A 20390-nucleotide genomic window follows, 5' to 3' on the forward strand; every position below is an offset into this window, starting at 1 on the left:
TCTGATGAAGATCCTGAGAGCTCTTATCAGTGTTTGTTCTCAAGGTGCAGAATCTACTTGGAGGGAAACCAGGCTGCCTTCTTTAAACCCCCACCCCTCCCAATCACCACCACCAACCCTGCTTTCTTGTCTTTCTGTTAGCAGGCAAAGACCTTCATTGAGGTAGGATTGGGGCAGGCTGACTGGTTACTGAGCAGGTGCCTCTTCTGGATCAAGGAGGGGAGGGCACAGCAAAAGTTTGGAGATGCAGGGTACCCCTCTGCTTCAGTCATGGGCAGCCTCTATTGCTAATGAGTGAAGGATTTTTGATTGGGATGGAGAGAGAGACTCGACCTTTCAGGAAAAAAAAGTGCTTTAAAATTGCCTTTAATTTGGCTGTTATTTAATGTGATAATTTGTTTAACTGTAGTTCTTTCCATATTTTAATGGATTATTTTTAAAAACTAATAGTTTTTTTGGCTAGTTTTTCTGGATTTTTTTGTTTAATCATATTGTGAGATGCCTTTAATCCTTTAGAGAAAGAGAGGATACAAATAAAATAATACAATAATAAATATGTACGAAAATAATTAAATACATTATTCATTATGTAGCTTCTCAATGATCTAATCATTGAGTATTATTGGGTATTATTATTGGGTATTATTGTGTCAATTCATGCCACATGCTCTTTGTGTCACTGTTCCCATCCTGATGGGGAAGCCCCAACTGAAGTGGGTTGATTCAGTGCACGGGAAAACACTGCTTTCTCAATTACCTTAAACAGACCCACACTCTGATTGACCCATGCGTCTGTCCTGTCCCTGTGTGCATTCTGTCCTTCTCTACAATTATCTTATCTGGAATTTATGTTTTAATGAACATTTGTAGTGGGACTCTCTTTCTTTCTTTCTTTCTTTCTTTCTTTCTTTCTTTCTTTCTTTCTTTCTTTCTTTCTTTCTTTCTTTCTTTCTTTCTTTCTTTCTTTCTTTCTATTTTAAATGTGTGAGTTATTTTTTCCTCTTTTTTATTCTAAGTGGCATAGCACTACATCAGTGTTGCAAACAGTGTATTTTTCTGCAATTGAAACATCGGTCTCGCCTCCTTTGTCAATCTATTATTAATTGTAGACTGTCCTGTGCAATAGGCTGGCAAAACTTGCAAATGCAATAATAAACAGAGAGGGGAAAAGAGCCTCAAAAGAATGGAAATGTAAAAAAAGTAGAAAAAAGAATGAAAAAAGGAGCTGATATAGTGTTTGTATAGAGCAACTTCCAGATGGAAGGCAAACCACAGCCCAATAACAAGTCTGCAAGATTCCAGTGCCTATATGATGCAGTGCTAAAGCAGAACAGTTTATAGCAAGCTGTAGGATTCATATCCACAGTTTCAGTTATTTGTGGTTTACCACAACCCTATATGCAACATACAAGGGATGGGCCTTGTGGCCTTTGTCCTGCCTCCATGTTTTGTATCTATGGTTTGCTATTATCCATAGTTTCAAGTGTCCATCTTGTGACCAAGATGTCAGCACAGAGAATACACACAGAACATCATGGCACGACTGTTAACACAACCAAACACAGTTGTTGTTGTTTTAAAAAAACACAATGTAGAGCAATTAAAAATAAACAGCCTCCTGACAGGTACTCAAAAAGAACCAATTCCTTAAAGAAAAGTGTGGGTTTCTCCCGTGTTTGCAGTAACACGTAACTGGGAAGCTTTGAATCATGCTGAATTACCCAGAGTAATTGGAGGATATATTGCAAAGTGGTCACACCCTCAGTTGCGCTTCCATACCATTCTACATCACCAAGTGCTCATTTTGTTATTTCCAGAACTCCTCTGTGTCTAACCTTGAGAATCTCATTAGGCACAGTGAGGTTACTGCCTCAGACAGCAGAGGGGGGACAGAGAGGGGAACCATGGCAGACACAGTCAACCGGCCATTCCTACCAACGTCTCACCAGTTCTTCCCCTGAAGGACAGAGGTACATGTCCCTCAAAACACGTTTTGAACTTTCTCAGCTGGCCTGCTTCCGTAAGGTATCTATGAGGAGTCTAGCCCATGGCCAGCATTGAAGTCAAATACAGCTTACAGTCCAGTTAGCTTCTGTACATACAACAAAAGGGGGCACAGTTTTAACCTTTACTTCAATCAGCAAAATATGTTGAGCTGCTGCTTAAAAGAGATGGGTGCTATATTTTGTACTTGTCGTTATGATTATTTTGCTGGGATCCTCTTGTCTTCACTTTTGCTGCATAAGGCTGTGTGGTGTTTTCGAAATTAAAAACGTCCTATTCCTCCATTCCCAAAGTTCTGAGGCTCTACTGGGATCCCTTTTATCAAAAGGGTGCCTCTGGGAGTCACAGGAGTGGAAAATCCTTGATTTCCAAAAACTGCTTTCAATAGGATGAGTTTACAGACAACTGTTGTTTTGGGAAATGGAAGATTACCCCACAACCCCCAAAGGCTTCCCTGTGACAACAAGAGAGGCTTCAGAGTTCTGCGGGGAGGAAACTGGAGAATTTTAATTTCCAAAAACCTGTTACAGATGATGACATCATCCGCCTTATGTGAGGCATCTTATGCTACTGGATTACAGCTTTTGAATCTAACTATACTAACAGTACGGTCTGCCGTAAATGAAGAATTATTTTCCACCAAGTCCTCTGGGACCCCTTAATGAAACAAACACACACAACCTGTCAGATTCAAGACAAGAGAAGAGAACTGTTTAAGACAGCAAGAAGCCTTTAAATAAACAGAGGGAAATGGAAAGAGACATTTCCCCTTCTTAGTGCTGCTAAAATATAGCCTCTGAGGTATTGAAAAATTAACTCATTAATATTTCAGGTGCTGCTATCAGGAATTCTTAAGTTTTACCTTCGTCTTCATCATTAGCGCTGACGGTAATGACAGTTGATCCCACATCTTGGTCTTCATCCACATTGACTTCATAGACGCTCTTGGTAAAGACAGGCTTGTTGTCATTCACATCACTGATAAAAATGCGCACGTAGGCTGTGTCTAGAGAGACGGGGAACAAGAGATTAAAATACTTGGCTGTGCCACTTCTGTCAGCTGCAATTCCTTAAACTGTCTTGCTGCACATTAAATGAGGAAGAATAATGCAGACAATACAGAAACGAACCCTTAGGGTTGTGGGACAATTTATAATACCAACATTACTCAAAAAAGCACTTGGATATCAAATGAATGTCACATCCAATTTGTTTAAGCAGATAACATGTGAAAAGCTGATGCCTAATATGGCAAATGTACAGTTTTGTCATAACTTTCCTGTCCTGAAGCCTAAAGATCCCAATTTTAACTTCCTTTAAAGCAACACTAAGTTCTTTGAAATCAAATTCTGTTGCTCACTGTAACTGCAAGTAAGTACAGTATGGTGTGCAGAACTTTGAGCAGCTGCTCCATAACTAGGCTATTATTCTAGAATTACAGTCTTGAGTCTAAATATGCCCCTGTGGATGCCCACCTTAATGTGGTCGTGGGTGTGCCCGTAGGTGCTCTATTGTAGTAGCTCCCTTCAGCTGAGTAACTGTTGCCTCCATTTCTTCATTTTTTTTCTTTCTCTTTCCAAAGGTGTCAGACTAATGCTATGTCACTAATGAATGAATGAGTGAGTGAGTGGGTGAGTGGGTGAGTGGTTGAATGAATGGGAAGGGATGGCCCCAGTGAAATTAAGAAGTGATAATTTAGTACAGCTTTGAATCTCCCCAAAGATCACTTTTCTAGTTTGGATTTCTTTTCCCCAAGAAAAAAATACTACAAAATGCCAAAAGTCAGAAATGCAGACAAACACAGTTCCCCCCCCCCTTGGGTGAACCTCCTGCACCCTAGTCCATGCCTACACAGAAGTAAGTCCCAGTGAGTTGCATGAGGTTTCCTCCTGGGAAAATGCCAATTTACAAAAATGCCTTTTTCCTTTCATTACAGCTTTCTATCTCTGCCTCTGTGGACTCCTGTAACATGTGGACGCCTGCAGTGATTCCGCCCGCAGAAACCAGCAGGGGCTGTTTGGAAAACTTCAAAGCAAACCAGGCTTTCCCCAAACCCTAAATGAAGAGTTCTCTTTTAAGGAGAACAAAGTGCTCTTTTAAGAATTGATGGCATGGCCAATTTCCCTCTTTCCTTACCAGAATTAGGCTGCCCATGTTTTCCAGGTCGAGCTGATTCTGACCCATCTGTTGACTTGACTTCCAAAAGGTATGATGCTTTCTTTTCTCGATCAAACACAGAGGCAGTATAGATTGAACCTGTTTTTGAGTCCAAATGAAAAAATGCATAGTCCCCACTGCGATCAGGTAGCAGAGAATACGTGATCTGAAAGATTAAGAGGGAGGCAAGGACCATTATTTATGTCTTTCTCTTGGACAGGTCTCACAGAGTCAAGATCACACAGGTATAACACTCCTCCCCCCAGTTGCAGGCTTTTCTGTACGCTTAATGTCAAACAAACAAACAAACAAAACGCAATGAAGCCAGACATGCTCCTAGGAGTAATAACACAGAAGTAGACAATGAAGCCAGACATAATGCCTCATGCTCCTAGGAGTAATAACTCAGAAGTAGACATGGTAAATCTTGAACCAAAGTTCATGTTCACTATTACCATAATAAGCACAAGGGGAAGAATCCTACTGGGGTTTCATGTACATGCAAGAGGAAGCACAGAAGCTGTAGCCATCAATGGACAAGGTGCTGGTCTCATGCCTGTCACATGCTGAGCACTTCAACTATTAGACACAACAACATCAGCAATTCTTCTTGCATGCATGTAAGGTTCTTGCACAAGCTGTTAAGGTGCTGAAGGTGAAGCGCACAGACCATTGATGGGCAAACGGTAGCCCTTCATTGGTGGGCAAACTATGGCCCTTCAGAAGTTGTTGGATTACAGCTCCCAGGATTCTTCATCAATGGCTTGGCTGGCTAAAGCTAACAGGAGTCGCAGTCCAACAACCTCTGGAGGGGTGCACTCAGGATGAGGGAACAAACCAGAAGGTATTGTCTGTGATTAAGCCATTCCCCCTACGACAGTGGCGTTTTCTCAAAGACACAAGCTTCAGCAATGAAGACTTGCCAATTAAGTCTGCGGTTATTTATCAGTGACCAATCACAAAACAAACCATGGTAAATGTAAGGAGCCATCACAAGCAAGAAAAGACACCTACTATGATAAACAGAGTGTCTTTGACCAACTGAAGGAGCACCTCTTCTAGAAAGTGCCAAACAGTTCATTTAATTTGATCATCAGTCTTCTGGGCCTTGCTAAGTGGAGCTCAGCATGATCAGCCCTCAAAGGGACTTCACACATTATATTTTCAGGCATACAAATGAGAAAGTTAAAACACATGCATAAATCCATGAAACACAAGTACAACAAATAAGTGCAATTATTGCAGATCTGCAGTTAGCCGTAGAGATGGTCATGAATGAAAAAAACAACTGTGGTTCGTTGGCTACCCACAAATTTATCATGAACCCCCCAAAACAAACTGATATGAATTGGTAGATGGTTGTTTTTTTGGGTTTGTGATGGAGGGAACCGCTCACCTTCCACTGTCCCCGTTTCCTCCCTACCTTGTCTTGAAGCTGCCACTGCCACTGCCGCCACCACCTGCATCCTCAACCCTTCTTCCATGCAGGAAGCCAGGCCTGCTGCCTCTCGGGATGGTGGTGGCAGCAGTAGCAGTGGCAGCTTCGAGGACAAGGTAGGGAGGCAGTGGGGGAAGTGGAAGGAGGAAGGGTGGGCATCCTGTTTTGCCAGAGCAAAACAAAGTGCCGAGGGGGAAAAAGTTTGGTGCTTCGTTTTGATTTCAGGAAAACAGGATCCCTGAAATGAACCATAAACCAGCTCAGTTCATGGTTGTTATTGTTCTGGTTTGGGGTTCAGTCTATGCCCAGCTCTGAAATTCTTTATTTTTATAAACTACAGCACGTGAGCACGTGGGACGTGGTGGCGCTGCGGGCTAAACCGCAGAAGCCTGTGCTGCAGGGTCAGAAGACCAAGCAGTCATAAGATCGAATCCATGCGACGGAGGGAGCTCCCGCCGCTTGTCCCAGCTTCCGCCAACCTAGCGGTTCGAAAGCATGCAAATGTGAGTAGATTAATAGGGACCACCTCGGTGGGAAGGTAACAGTGTTCCGTGTCTAAGTCGCACTGGCCATGTGACCACGGAAGATTGTCTTCGGACAAAATGCTGGCTCTGTGGCTTGGAAACGGGGATGAGCACTGCCCCCTAGAGTCGAACACGACTGGACAAAAATTGTCAAGGGGAACCTTTACCTTTACAGCACGTGAGAAAAACTATGCAAAGCCTTGTTCAAGATTTACTCTGTTGCCGAATGAAATAAAAGGGATCAATGTAGTTAATACAAAATATAAATGTAAGAATAGGCAATACCTTTATAAACCACTAAAATAATAATCATAAAGTCTGCAAACTTTTGTGAATCAGGATCATCCACTTCATCAAGTGTGTACTAGTGTGAAGAACTTAAAAGTCCAAGCGTTCACGGTAAGATGGATTTTGCCAGAAAAGTTACGCTTAGATGTAAAGTCCAACAGCTGATGTGACATCAAGATTTAATTTACCTCACCATTCTGGCCAAGGTCTAGGTCAGTGGCAGAAACTTGAAAAACCAGTGTTCCAACCTCTGCTCCTTCTGTTATAGAAGCTTCATAAATTGATGAGGTGAAGAAAGGGACGTTGTCATTCACATCTAAGAATGCATAGAAAATTCAGAGTTAACCGGTGCCCGTGCATTTAGTGTGTTTCAGCGTTTTTTTTTAATAACCATTCTACCTTCTTATCCAGAGGCCTCAAGGACAGTTCATAACATCTTCAAAATATATCAGCAGGCATGCCTTTACAAAACTTTTCCAAATCGTGATTGTTCTAAATGTGCTGGCCATAGTGGCTGGAGTAGATTGGAAGTGTAATTCAAAACATCTTTGAGACTTAAGGAAGGTTGCAGTAAAACACTACATCTTAATGCACTTTCCCCCAGATTGCCTGATTACATCTAAGCAGCCCATGTTTTTGGTGTGTATATGATCTATGCTTGCAATTGAAAACTGGAAATCATGGTTTGATCATAGTCTCCTATTCTGTCTTGCACTAATCATAGTTTACCCTTTTTAAGTGTTATGGTAAACTAAGGTTTGCTAAGGAACACAAACGGGACAGATGAGATGTGAGCTGAGGTTTGTTTTCATAATTCTGGTATACAAATAGTTACTAAAACTAAGTTACAAAATATAGTTAGTCATTTCGACAACTCTGCAATATTCATTAAAAAAGAATATATATATATACACAAAGAAAATATACTGTTGAACATGAAGAGTTTCTGTTCAATACAGATGGAAATACACTGGAAATACAGACAAGAAGGTTTTAACTAAGTAAGCAGTGTGCTACTAGTTGTTACACATTTTATTCCAAAATTAAAATTACTTTACCTACCTGTCACATTAATATAGACAGTGGCAAATGCAGCAAGCGGCACTGCAGCTACATTCTGGGCTCGAATCCTTAGCAAAAAACTCTTAGTGGTTTCATAATCCAAAGGCTCGGCTACAAGGATAGATGCAGAACCATCATCTCTGTTTGGAGTCAAGTAGAACCGGATTGGCATGTTGGTCTCTGGAACTAGCCCCTCTTCTAGATTATATGTTATACGTGGGTCACCAAGGGGTGATGTTGCTTTAATAGTCTGTGGAGTTGAAAATGTTCAGAGAATCAGAGGTAGGTCTTTATGCACACACATGCACACGTTACACACACAATTCCTATTTTAAAAAAATCATGTTCAAAAGATCTAAGAAGACGGCACTGTGCCTTTTAATTTATGAACTGACATGTCTTTGTAAGATAAATCAGATCAACATAAATGTAACACTGGGTGCAAACTTTGAGTTTCATACTGCACTACTGCCCTAGAGTGTTTTCCAGTGTGGCACCCTTCAGATTTATTAGAGTCAACTCCCCAAATTCCTAAACTACTGGCTGAAAATTTGGGGGGGGTGTGGGGAAATAGTTCAATACTAAAGCTAAAAACTGACACAATGGGGAAGAACAAATTAGTATCTTGTTAAGCTACCACTGGAGCTGTAGATCTGTTATTCTGTTCCGTCAAACTACAACCAACTTATAAGGAACCTAATAGGGTTTTCAAAATAAGTACGATATTTAAGGAACACCTTAATATGTTCCATGGCTCAGTAGATTTGAACTCAGGCCTCCTGAGTTCTAACGTATTACTCTATCCACTACACGACTCTAGGTTTCCCCAGAGCTATAGGCAGGCATGGCTAAATCACATGGCTGTCAGAAACGAGTCAAGGATCATATATTTCACTTTCCCCAATGGAGGCTAGTAAGCGGTACAATGGTATTCAACCATGGAGAGACAGATTCAAATAAAGTAATGGGTTCCTTCCTAAACATAGTAATGGGGGAAACCCACTCACAAGTTTGGAAGTTGGCTTGTGCAACTCAAGTATTTTTCTGCAAATGCAGAAAACAACTCAAGTTTATTTCAACTGGAAAAAGCAATTTTATGCCCCTGAAACATCAGCAGGTACCCACAACAGGATACAATCAGTTCCTCAATTTCCCCAGGAAGGCCAAAATCCTTTCTTCCCATCAATTGCTTCCATCTGAACTCTTTACTCCCAGTCCACCCTCATACCTAGCTTGTTGTTCTGGGGTCAGAAGGCTGATAAAAGCCCCTTCCCCCAATCTTCCTGCCCTGGTGCCTAGCATACTGCTACAGGTGCCATGTCAGGCACACTGAGAAAGACTTGGTTAATGAGGTAACTATAGTTCTTTGAGTGGTGATCCATGTACTGTATCTGCACAAAATGGGCATGTGCACCTGTGCAATGCCACTTCGGAAAGTTCCAGAGCCTCAAAAATGAAAATGGAGCAAGAGAGAAGGTGGGTGAGACTGTGTGGATACACGGATTGCCACCAGTCAAAGAACCACAGTTATGTAAGTAATCAAGTCTTCTTTTTCGTGGTGTCCATGTACGCACAGAAAACGGGCTTGTTTGCTAGTTCGTAAGTCAGGGCAATAGCCTGAGAGGTTCATTGTGAGACGATACTGAGTGTTCCTTCTTGGGACCTTGGCAGGATATGAAGAGTTTAGTGGTTTGTCTGAAATTCTTTGTTCTGTTTAGGTAAAAGGCCAAGGCTCGTTTGATATCCAAGGAATGAAGGAACCGTCCTAAGTCATTCTCCAAATAAGGATAAAAGATAGGTAAGATGATGGGTTGAGAAATGTGGATGCCATCTTGCATAGGAAGGTAATGTTCATGTGGAGAGTAACCTTGTTATGGGAGAAGATAAGGCATGGCAAGCCACAGTGAAGGGCTGTGAGCTCTGTGGCCTGAGGGCCACAAGAAGTGCTAGACTCTCAGACTGATAACTGCAGATCTGAGACCGCCGTGCCCATGATAGTATCTACAGGTTGCTGTTTCTTCTTCTTCTTCTTTGACGCCTCAATATCAGGGCTGCTGTACATTTATGACTGCCATGCTCCCATTTCTTTGTTGATTTTGACTGTGGTTTTGAGGACGATCCACTCAGATGGATCAAGTAGTCCTGCCGGGGACAGCCCTCTAAACCCAGGGCTGTCCCCAGCAGGACTACTTGATCCATCTGAGTGGTCAAAAACATCCTGAAAGGTGGATCCGTAACTGAAAGGGATCATTCCCAAAGGAAAGATCGAAGCTGAGACTGATGATTCTTGAGTATAAAGGTGGTAAAGCTCTTACAAATTTTATAGGACTGATCTAAATGGGCTTCTCCTAGGCAAAATAAGCAAATATCATGCCCATGAGACTCAGGGATCTTTTTGCCACATGTGGCAAACCTTTTCATTAGGGCAGAGGCCATACATTGCTAGAAAAGGAGGACAGCAAAGCCATGGGGTAGGAGCAAAGGCAAAGCCCTCTCTAAAGCTAACACTCTCTCTCTCTCTCTTTCTTGTCTTTTTTTAGGAGTAGAAAAGAGAACAACCAGTAAGGAAGAAAGGAAAAAAGAAGGCAGAGGACTTATCGTAAAGGTACAAAGGTAAGAGAAGCGAGGCTCCAGAGCAGTCCTTTGTGTGCTGTTGCAGCGGTGGACAAAAAAGGCCTGAGGAGAGCAGGAACTTTTGCTTTTGAGGCTCTGGAACTTTGTGTGCATACATGGACACCACAAAAAAGAATGTAGTGGAGCGATCAGTAATACTGGCATAACTGCATTTCCTAGTGCCCCTGAGGTCTTGCTCTTTGCCACTGCACCTGAGATGAGGAGATAAAGACCTTCTTGCACTCCTCTATGCAACAACTCCCGTCAGACAAGCAAGCAAAGCAGATGAATTGGAGAGGGAAAGGAACTAGAGGCAGAAGGGAAGACTCGGCTGCTCCAACTTGGATTAAAGTCAGATCCAGCCAAGCACTTCCACAACATTGAGGGCACTCATCTTGTATTTGAGGTGAGAATTGTGAACTACTGAGGCCAGAAACAGACATTAGCAATTACTCAGAATAATTACAGCTGAAAGCATATTAACTCTGCAAGTAACTGAAACACTATTTCAGTGTCTGCAGAAACAGACCTCTATAGTATCTCCTGCTTAAGTCCAAAGACCAATCCCCAAACAAACCAAAATGGAATAATCTGTCCCACCTAATCCCAAAGATGAGAAAAGATCATGCTATGACCGTCAGATGCTTTCATTAGTTAAGAATTTCCCGCTTTCAGTCACAAATGACCTCTAGCATCTTTTTCTAGTCCGTGTTTTGTCTTTCCATAACACAAAATTTAGTAACACCACCCTGAGCAATCCACCACTGGAGAAAGGTGTCTTACTATAATTACACAATTCTTGTCTTTTCTTAGCATCTGGGGAATATAAACAGTACATAACAGCTGAATCTTAAGCATTCACACAATCAATTCCTTGATTACAAGGAAATGCACAACTCTATTTTTACAAAAGTCCCCGAACCCACCCATCTTAGCCCCAACTCACCACGACGGAGGCATCCCTTGTTGTATTCTCTGGGATGGTGACTTCATAACTGTCTTTTTCCCACTGAGGGGGCTGGTTTTTTGCACTAGTGATGGTGACTCGAAGTTCAACTTTAGTGCTCCTGTTCCCACCATCCATTGCTGTGATTTCCTGAATTATAAAGGATTTCTACTTGGGGAAAGAGACAGATTCCTTCAGCTGAAAATAATGAGTTGAAAACAGTAAAAAGAACAGACTGCTTACCTGTCACTGCGGGTCTGCAAGTGGTCCTCTGTGAGTTCACACCTACTGTAAGGTTTAGTCCTGCCTATGTGCAGAGTGTCTCAGAGTGGGACTGTTTTGGCACTCGCTAGTAGGAGTAAATGCACAGGACTCCCACCTCTCCCTCAGTTCCAAGGATGCACTGAGAAAGAGCACCACCCGTGCAGATGGACGTGCCAGGGGCATAATGGGCTGGTGGTGGGGAACGAGGTGGGCCATGCACAGGCACCGATGACCACTTGAAGAACCACAGATAAGCAACCCGCTCTTCTTTGTTGTGGCCTCTGTGCATCATACCTGAGCTTCAGACTCTAGGAGCAGCTGCTAAGGAAGCAGTTATTGCCTCCATTATGAACAAAACACCTTCCCTGAAAAATGCTGGCTGAAGGAAGACATCAATGACAAAATACCTTGCAGATGAATCTTGCTCCATAAGTGTGCAAAACTGTGTACAACGGAAAAAGGATGTCAAATAAATGTAACTTCCTATCTAATCATAGTAATAACGGTAGAGAAGGACTCTGAGTACAGCAACTGTTATAAACAATGAATGGTCTCCTGCTGCTATCTTCACACAACGATCAGTGATCAGAACAGGAGAGAAGCACTTTCTTCACTTTAATGACATGTCATCTAGTTCAGAGAGCCTCGAGCTTTTTGCCTCCACGGACCAGTTTAGCCTGTGGGCGGGGGGGTGGGGTGGGCATCTGTGCGGGCATGGGAGGGGCCGTGGATGCGTGGGAGGGGTATGCATGTGTCTACACGTATGGGGGGGGAGGAGATTTGTCTCTGCAGCCCAGTCCTGGCAAGGCCACAGACCAGGACCAGCCTGCAGTCTGGGGGTTAGGGACCCCTGATCTAGTTGACTCCAATTTATGGTCTCCTATATAGTGAGTGTAGGGATGTAATGATGCTGCAGGTTAAACTGCAAAGCCTCTGGGCTGCAAGGTCAAAAGATCAGCAGTTCTAATCCATGCGGCGGAGGGAGCTCCCGTCACTTGTCCCAGCTCCTGCCAACCTCGCAGTTCAAAAGCATGTAAAATGCGAGTAGATAAATAGGTGCCACCACGGTGGGAAGGTAACGGCGTTCCGTGTCTAAGTCGCACTGGCCACGTGACCACGGAAACTGTCTACGGACAAATGCTGTCTCTATGGCTTGGAAATGGGGATGAGCACTGCCCCTTAAGAGCCGGACACGACTGGACAATTTGTCAAGGGGAACCGTTACTTTTACCTTTATCTAGTGAGTATTCAGAAGTTGTTTATTAATCTCTTCTTCGGGGGGGGGGGGTGCAGTGGGACTGTGCAGCTTGCCCAAGGCTCCTGGGGGACGCAGTACAGAATCAAACTCCTAGTCTCTGGCTCTGCAGCCAGCCACTAAACTCACAGAGCTATCCAGCCAGCCTACACACCCTTAAATAAATGACATAGCTTTCCTTGACACAGAAAAACAGCTCCTGTTATGAAAGCAGAGAAATATTATTGGGAGACCAACAGCCCAAGACGATTGTCTAGCTAAAGCCTCCCAACTCTTTGGCAGCTTCTTATGATCCGGTTTAGAGCCTCGAATTCTGTTTGCCATCCTTGAAAAACCAAATTAATTTGTTACTGTTAATACTGCTTAACAATATTGCCAATGTTAATACTGAAATTGTTCTATTTGTTATCTTAATAAAATAACAGATGGTTTAAGCAGAGAGCTTATTCCATGGAAAAGCTTTTAAGTCTGTAAACCAGAACTCACTGCACTGCAAAACTTTCCCAGCTCTTTAATAGATTCTTATTTCCAATCACAAATTCCTGACTGCTGATCATGACAGAAGAAGACATATAAAAGGCAAATGAACTTCCTATTTTTAATGCCCAAACTTTAGCAAGCATGGACCTCATTAAGTCATAAGCAAAATGTTAAATTATTTCCCCTCAGGATTCAAAGAACCCTCAATGAATTAACATAAAAATTATTTTAAATGCATTATTTACAAGCTGTGGTCAGAATCTTATCTTTCTAACCCTTGGTTAGCAACTATCAGTTCCCTCCATGAATTTTCCCCCCAAAAAGCCTGTGCTTCATATGTGCCATTCTGTAAGCAATTACTTAGTGGGGCAAATAGAAGAAGCCTCCCCAAAAACCCAGAACAACCATCCTCCCCGAAAAGTTGAAAAGCACCGTGAGTACACTCAGCTGTTCTCTGGGCAATGGTATGCAGCCAGCCAATCCTTCACTTCCAGAAGCATTGCGCTGTACACTTGCTTAAATTGTGCAGTGCTCTGATACGGATAAAGAAAGAAAGCAGGGCAAATCATTTTTGCATGGTTTTTCTATTCACAGAATGTTTCAGAGATTTCTACTGGATCTCTAAAACTTGAGTTTTCTTCAAAGCTGTAAGTTAAAAAAAAATTAAAGGAACTCCGTCCCCTCTCTCATGGATGGAACCTGCCAACAGTGCTTCTCATCTCTTTACTCTTCCGCCTATACAGAAATCAGTATGACATGACTGTTCTGTATGACTTTATCCTTGTGGGAATAATTCATTGAGAAGAAGCAGGCCCGCAGGCAGTAAAGAACAATTAGAGTGACAATAATGTGTACAAGAAGAGAATTTGAGCCATCAAACCACATGCTTCTGAAACCTGGAATTTTGCTACATCTGCTTTCATTGGACATCTGGCTAAAGGCAGAAGGCAAGCTGCAACATACCTGCAATAGGGGTTGGCTGACATAAACCCAGCCTGTGGTAGGATTGACCTGGAAATATTTCATTTTTCCATTCACGACTGAATATGTAACAGAAGCATTTGAACCATAGTCATCATCATGGGCTGCAACACGAAGAAAGCTCGTTCCCACGTCCGTGTCTTCCCTTAGGAAATCTAGGAAAACAGAATTGACACTAGCCATTATTGATTCAATGGCAAAATAAAATGTAACTAAATGTTCTCAGAATTGGTGCAACTTATGGGTAATACTGTGTATGCCCTTTACTTCCTATAATTCTTCCACTGTTGGTTTAAAATATAAGAAGGGAAGTAAAAAACCTGTCCCTCATGCTGAGGAAGCGTGTTCCACTGTCAAGCAGCTTGCACCATGAACACATCTTCCTAGCAGTCACTTGAAAACGTTTGTCATCCAATTTGAATCCAATGGTTAGGGAGCAGCAGACCACAAATGTGCTTTATAACCTGTGTGGGCATCTTCAAATGTTTGTACATCCTAGATCTGAGAAAGCATGGAAAGCTGAAATGAGTTCCGGCAGCACAATGCTGGATTTAGGCCATTATACTCTAGATGTTCAATAAGCCACAAAATCCAACTTGTCTTTTTCTCCTCTTCTTTTTTTGACTACTATCCCAACTATTCAAGATGACTGAGAGCCAGCTGAGGCTCTGATGCATCCTGACCTTTCCTAACCAAGGGATACTGGAAATTATTTAGGACAAATCTCACCTCAGCCTAACGTTCTGCCTTTGTTCCAGGTTTGGAGTTGATTTGGATCTGATGTTAATTTGGTTCTTCCCTTTTTCTACCTCTTTTTTGGACTTTCTTGTTAAGCGATCTTAACTTGCAGAGTTGCTCAGCTGGCAGATCCCTCTATTGACACATCTGTGAGATCAAGGCATCTCAAGGGCTTTCTGCAAACCCAACAGCCAGTATAATTTGGGTCAGGATTACTCTGCTTCTCCCCCCTCTTTAGGCACTATTTGAGCAGTGTTTTGTTTATCTAGTTGTAGTATTTTTATTACATGTTTCCCAAGAAGGCCAACATAAGAAAACAACATACAAAGAAGTTTTAAAATAGCAAAAGCACTTTTTAAAACCCTGAAAGAAGCTACCGTATTTTTCGCTCTATAAGACACTTTCCCCCTTTAAAAAGTGAGGGGGAAAGTCTGTGGGTCTTATGGAGCGAAGCTGGTGATTTCACCCCCACTGGCCCCAAGGGGGGAGCCTCGCAAGGGTCCGAGTGAGCCTTCCAGGACCCTTGTGAGGCTCCCCCACCCCCCATGGGGCCAGCGGGGGTGAAATAGTGACCTTCCAGGAGCTTTTCTGAGCCTCAGAAAAGGTCCTGGAAGCTGGCGATTTCGGCTCCGCTGGCCCCATGGGGGGGGGAGCCTCGCAAGGGTCTGAGTGAGCCTTCCAGGACCCTTGCAAGGCTCTCCCCACCCCCACAGGGCCAGCAGGGGTGAAATTGCGACCTCCCAGGACTTTTTCTGAGCCGTTCAAGCCTCGGAAAAGGTCCTGGAAGCTGGGGATTTCGCCCCCGCTGGCCCTGTGGAGGATGGGAGGAGCCTCACAAGGGTCCTGGAACAGACCATAGGACCCTTTGGAGGCTCCCCCTGCTCCCCCCGCGGGGCCAGACGGGGCGAAATCACCACCTTCTGGGACTCTTTTGAGGCTTGGGAAGCTTCGGAAGAGTCCCTGAAGGTGGCGATTTCACCCCCTCTAGCCCCCAGGGGGGGCAGGGTGAGCCTCCAAATGGTCCTAGGGTGTGTTCCATAAGAAGGACCTCTCCATAAGGCTCACCAAATTTTTAGGAGAAGAAAACAGATCATTATTTTCCTGTTTTGTTCTCCTAAAGAGATGTGTCTTATGGAGCGTAAAATACGGTAATATAAGTGAAGTTATAAAAAGAACGTGCTTAAAAATTCCAAACTCAAAAAATCTCTACAAATCTTAGAAGTCTGAAAAGGAAGAATATTTCTACCTGGCATTCCAGATTGACAGTGTGAAGGAGAGCCTGAACTGGGATAACATCTAGTTTTCACATTAAAGATTTTATCTTTATTTACCATGTGTCAGTTACCACTGGCCATGGCCAAAGTGAGGCCAGACAGCAAGTAGTGTCCTCATTCTTTCAAATCACTGCATAATACCCAAAGCCAGACAAACTTTTATTTCAAACTCTGAGGCAGAAAAATCCCACAAAAGTGCCTCTCTCCATCCCTGACAGTAAAAATATAAGAAGTAACCATTTGCTATGTTTTCATACTGTCAATCTGCACTAATCAACGTAACAAACCAGTCCTTCATTACATGACTTCGTTCCCCCCCATTTAAAGAAAGATTCCTCAATGAAGAAAAATAAATACAAAAACTAGAAGTACAAACAAAAAACTTAGACCTCAGGTAAGCTCACACTCAAGCAACTGAAACGCTATCCAATGAGTCGGAATTACATTCATAGTGGGTGTTTTCAAATCGGGGGCTGTTATCGTTCACATCCAAGATGACAACGTTGATCTGGCAGATTCCAATGAGAGGCTCTGCTGCCTGGTCTGTTGCGGTCACTGTAATAGGATGCTCTTTCTGCTTTTCTCGGTCAAATATTTGAAGTGTTGTCAAGACACCTGGAAACAAGATCACAAACAGAAATAATTTAATTCAGCACATTTCGCCAAGGACTGAGATGTACAAAAATAAAAACTGGTTCTCTGCTGCTTTTGTTTCGCATCTGGTGAAAAGTGAAAACAGAACAAACATCCAGCCAATCAATTAGGCACAAAGATGCTGTCTACTCACCAGGAACTGAGCAGCAGCTCCTTCAGGAAAAGAAAAGATTGCCAAGACAAACATGAAATGACTTGAATACACAGAAAGCAAAGGACGGAAGAACATTCATTACAAAATAAGAAATAAATACATCCAGAATTCCAAAATCACAAAATACTTTTATTAGGACCATCCACCAAACTTATGAGATACTAAACACTAACTTCAGTATTCACAGAAAAGCTCTCCTTGGGAAACTTACAATGAAAGCATAACAATACAATAAAGCTAGAATGAAAGGCAAAAGCTTAATGAATAAAACAGCAGCAGAGTTTTAAATTTTAAAGAGTCAATTTAAAAGCCAGTGAAGATGAGGCCCAACGAGTGAATTTCACAGCTATGGAGCCATTACCAAAAAGGCTTCATCTTTCAAATCAACCAGTGCAACAGATTACAACAGCAGATGTGTGTGCAGCATATCCACAGATGATTTCAAGGCATGAGTCAGGCAGTGCAAGTGGCCTGTAACATCCAGCTTAGCAGAGAAATTCTGGAGAGTTCAGAAGCTTATTTATTATTTTGTGATTTTCAGACTAGTTCTACTAACGGTTATCACTTGACTTAGGTTCTTGGACTTGATCATTATTAACAAACAGTGTGCCTACCGTATACGCTGGTGCTAATCATAAAGCCACAAGTCAAACGTTCCTTTTACCTGTGTCAGGGTGAATGTTAAATGCAGGGAGGGTACCATCTCTGTGCATCAGGCCATATTTCACTCTGCCGTTTGATCCTTCATCTGCATCTGTAGCCTCCACTTGTAATACGAATGTTCCCACTGGCTGATTCTCCAAGACAGACGCTTGTTCGCGATAATTCTGGCACTAGCAAATCAATGAATTAAATTAATAAATTACACAAACTATTCTTAAATACAACATAAAATATTTGATGTCTGATGGCTTCCACTGAAACCCAAAGTGCAAAAGAAGAAGTGGGAATTCACTGAACAAATGAGATGGTAGCTAAAATAACATGCTCTTCTAAAAACCAAAATTCAACCCGAAAAGGAAAACTGTGTGTCAATCAGCCAACAACAACCAAAAAAAAAAAACAAAACCCACCCACACACAAAAGGATGAAAGGGACCTTTGCAGAAACAAAAGGAAGGAGAACCTCGGGGTGCCTGAAGTACTGTTTATTTCATCTTTCATTGATTCCTCGCTTGTCAAAAAAGTATTTGAAGAGTACAGAACATGTTACTGTGTTTTACAAGTGACCCTGAAAATTTTGTTTAAAACGCCTTAGGACCAAATAAATACTGTTTTGTGCATACTGTGATGTCCCCTCCCCACTTCTGTCTCTCAAAAGAACTACCAGGCATATAACACAGCAGGTGGAATGCAGGTGTCTCAGAAGAGAAGTCATGCAAGATTCCTACAGCAAGTCAAGCACTGCAGTCGTATCCTGCAGCTGTTCGAGCCACAATGAACGTCTCATGTCCTTTTTGGGGGGAAACGCACAGTATAAATAATTAAATTAAAATGTAAATGAATGAAGAAGTGATTTTTCTAAGTTTATTGGAAGGGAACTCATGTTACAAAATCCTCTTAGCTTTTTGCTAATCATAAATAATTATGCGCTGCTACGTCAGTTCTGACAATTATCAGTTCTTTCCAGGGTTTTCTAGGAATACTCAGAAGTGATTCACCATTTCCTTCTTCTTACAAATTAGTTAGAAGTGAGACACACGGAGAGGAATTGAGCCAGACACCCAACACATGCTAAAACCTTTCTTGCCAATGCACTTCCAACTCCTTCAAAACTCCACACCTCTGCCTGAAGGCTCCTGCTGTCCCCAATCCCCAAAACAAAACAAATGAGGGCTGGGAACGATTGTACCTCAAACTATAAGGAGGTTTTAAGACAGGGAGGGAAGGGAAGGGACTCTCTCCATTTCATAGCATTCCATGGCACCTCTAGGAATTTGAGCATATACTAAATATTTCTATCTGTGTGTGCCATTCAAAACCTGATAAAGGACCAGGTTGTGGCTCATAAGAACCTCTCCCTTTTCCTCTGGGAGGCCCCTAATTTTAAAAATAGGATTAGGAGAAATGTTCTCTGTTTTCAAGACTGCAAGATAGGTACATTGAGGAAATTATCTGCCCTTTTCCTACCAACGTAACTCAGGCTTTCTTGCTTATAAAATCGCTCTGATACATGGTTTGGAAAGAAAGATGTTAGCTTTCCTGACGAGTGAATTCTAGTTAATTTCATGACTCTTCATTAAGAGGCTCTCATTACTGAACTTGTCTCTCTCTTGGACCCTTGAGCCGTAACTAAAGCTATAAAGGAGGTTAATTTAAAAAACAACACACCTCTGTTATATTTTTTAAAATCTTACTCTTAATTTTATTTATTCTGCATTTAGCTTGATTTTCCATACTTTGGTCACTTAGAATACATTAAACAGACCTAAAGGTCCACCTCGTGTGAGGGAGAAGGTGCGTCTGCTCACTGTTACTTGGTCCTTCTTTCTCCATTCACATCAGATGTTTCCTAAGATTTTTTTAAGGCACTGGCAGTAGCAATAAATATGAAGCAAAATTAAATTTTAAAAAAGAGATAAATAAAACTGGAACATCTTTTTAAAAAACCCAGATACAGTGCGCTGCTGGAACAGTACAAAATCTTTGGCAGGAAAAGGGTTTAATGAATAAATTGTGTTCCTATTGCGGCACTCTTGTGCTCCTGACAAATTACTGAAAATCGAACTTTCTTGGCCAAATAACTAGGAAGGCAAAGAGCAACAGAGAACAGAAATGAAAATTTTTTTCCTCCAGATATTGTTGGGGTACAACTGCCATCAGCCCTAGCCACTACAGCCAGAAGTGAGGGATCTTGGGAAATGCAGTGCAACCACATCTGGAAGGACATCTGGCCCCTATCCCTACGCAGAAGATAAGGAGGAAGTCAGAGATGACTACGAAATGGATCAGATCTCTGTGTGCCGACTGGACTCGGGGTCAGACAGGGTTCTGCAGTACTCAGTGCTCTAAAAAGAATGACAACAGCATTAAAGAATACAACCATCCCTTCGAGGATGCTCCAAAGTCATATCAGCTATTTCTAACCATAGATTACTATTTTTACAAAAGTTAATTTTTTTGCAGTAAGTTATTTGCTAAGAAGTCAAGCCATAATGTACTCATGCCCTTTGAAAACATGGATGCAATTCTGTACAGCAACCACATAACATTCACAAGTGGCTTTTGAATTGTCTCTCAACTCACTTCACATGTGCACTCTATAATGAAATGGAGAATCATCTGCAGAGGTTTGAGATTCTGAAAGGCAGATTATTTACCTTCTGAAAGACAGGCTTGTTGTTATTGACATCATCTACATGCACCAGAAGCAGAACAGTGCTCATGAGAGAGTGGGGCCCTTCAGAGGCATTGTCATCTGTAGCTGTAATATTTAGCACATATTCTGTCCCCTGCAGTTTAGGAGGTGGGCTTGAACGAAGGCGAATTAACCCTGTGAAAACATTTAAAAGAGAGGTCAGTAATGGTGTGTTACTGTATTATTAGGCACCCTTGCCCT

At 42.2% G+C, this 20390-nt stretch overlaps 1 protein-coding gene across 1 annotated transcript in view; it reads right to left on the minus strand.

Moving 5' to 3' along the window:
- The window catches only part of LOC110082029 (neural-cadherin), a 146162-nt gene that overhangs the window by 49607 nt on the left and 76165 nt on the right, over positions 1 to 20390 (minus strand). Inside the window, exons 8-16 of the mRNA XM_072980430.2 lie at positions 20152 to 20324; positions 17497 to 17665; positions 16469 to 16639; positions 13995 to 14167; positions 11033 to 11200; positions 7474 to 7723; positions 6600 to 6727; positions 4141 to 4327; positions 2867 to 3010 (exon numbers count right to left, since the gene is read on the minus strand). Of these exons, the coding sequence (XP_072836531.2) occupies positions 2867 to 3010; positions 4141 to 4327; positions 6600 to 6727; positions 7474 to 7723; positions 11033 to 11200; positions 13995 to 14167; positions 16469 to 16639; positions 17497 to 17665; positions 20152 to 20324 (1563 nt within the window). The remainder of the gene's footprint in view (positions 1 to 2866; positions 3011 to 4140; positions 4328 to 6599; positions 6728 to 7473; positions 7724 to 11032; positions 11201 to 13994; positions 14168 to 16468; positions 16640 to 17496; positions 17666 to 20151; positions 20325 to 20390) is intronic.

The sequence above is a fragment of the Pogona vitticeps genome, chromosome 10, assembly GCF_051106095.1.
Source record: "Pogona vitticeps strain Pit_001003342236 chromosome 10, PviZW2.1, whole genome shotgun sequence".
NCBI lineage: Eukaryota > Metazoa > Chordata > Lepidosauria > Squamata > Agamidae > Pogona > Pogona vitticeps.